This window comes from Gaeumannomyces tritici (assembly GCF_000145635.1).
Source record: "Gaeumannomyces tritici R3-111a-1 unplaced genomic scaffold supercont2.379, whole genome shotgun sequence".
Classification (NCBI taxonomy): Eukaryota; Fungi; Ascomycota; class Sordariomycetes; order Magnaporthales; family Magnaporthaceae; genus Gaeumannomyces; species Gaeumannomyces tritici.
The window spans coordinates 1-1,154 of NW_008804923.1; the positions used below are offsets into that span (position 1 = coordinate 1).

Genomic DNA, 1,154 nt, shown 5'->3' on the forward strand with positions numbered 1-1,154 from the left:
CCATGTACGGTCACCTTGATATCATGCTCCATGCCCGGATTTCGACCCGCGACGACCGCATCCGGCAGTTTATCGACCAGGATCCACGCCGCAGGGATTTGGTTGCCAGAAAGGTCGCCACATGGAACTTGTACGATGCCGAAGTGAACCGGCTTGGCATTGTAAAATCGTAAAGTAACCAAGCTGTTTAACATGGAAAAAAGGCAAAGGAGCAAGGCTTGGGGAACAGAATAGAACCAGGATAGACGAGAGGTTTCCCAATCGCCTCCAGCTTAGCCATCCTACTCCTGCAGCTTTTCCACCATTGCTTCGAGGTCCTCCAGCTCCTGTTTTCTGTCTTCATATTGCTCCTCCCACCGTTGGATGAGAAGCTTTTTTTCCGAAATTTGATCAGCTGTCGACTTTTTGACCTCTGCCTTTCCGCGTTTGTGTTTGGCTGCGAATGCGGCGGAGCTGATAAGCTCCTTGTCGAGCTCGTCAAGTTGATCCTCGAGGTCCTCCACCGCTTTCCTCAAGTCCTCGAGCTCCTTCAGATCGTTTTGGAGCTTTTCTTTAACCTGGTCCCGATTCTGAACGACCGCCTTTAGTTCGGCGATCCGCCTGTCTGTAATTTTATTGGACGACGATGACATGGTGCCGCTCTGGTGCAGTTTTGTGCGGATTCGGGTGGTCGGAATAGCAATTTAAAAGGCCCGAAGTTGACTTGAAATTGACAAACCCCTTGATCAGCATATACAGCTAGGAGGAATAAGGGCTGGAGGGATACTACAAACGGCCAAGGGAAAAGGAGCGTTTTCCGCGCGCCAGGGGGGGGGGGGGGGGACAGAGTGCGAAACTCCCAAAGCTGGCGATAGTTATGGATTAAAGTCCCCCCACACGGAGACTGGAAATGGAACCCTTTTTAAAAGGCGGCAACGAATTCAGGCATATGGCTCGCATCCAGGGCACGACGCGCGCATGTGGGCGTCGTAGCTTTGGCAAATCGCATGCGTTGCTTCCCCGTATCGTGTCGTCCTATCGCCACCCTCCTTTCCAGCTGTCTTACTGTCAAAAGCCCGTATGCGTAGCAAGCCGTGAAATCTCTACCAGCCTGTCCTAGGTACATGCAGCTGTTTGGCTGGTATTTAGTTCACGCTCCGTCTTTTTATTCTCTC

At 51.9% G+C, this 1,154-nt stretch overlaps 1 protein-coding gene across 1 annotated transcript; it reads right to left on the bottom strand.

Annotated features, from left to right (window-relative positions):
* GGTG_14409 (hypothetical protein) lies at nt 1-826 on the bottom strand. Its single transcript, XM_009232335.1, has 2 exons — nt 774-826; nt 1-702 (listed from the first exon to the last, which is right to left on the bottom strand). The coding sequence occupies exon 2, from the start codon at nt 630-632 to the stop codon at nt 282-284; it is 351 nt and encodes a 116-aa protein (XP_009230599.1). The 5' UTR covers nt 633-702; nt 774-826; the 3' UTR covers nt 1-281.
* Between the last annotated feature and the right edge of the window lie 328 nt (nt 827-1,154).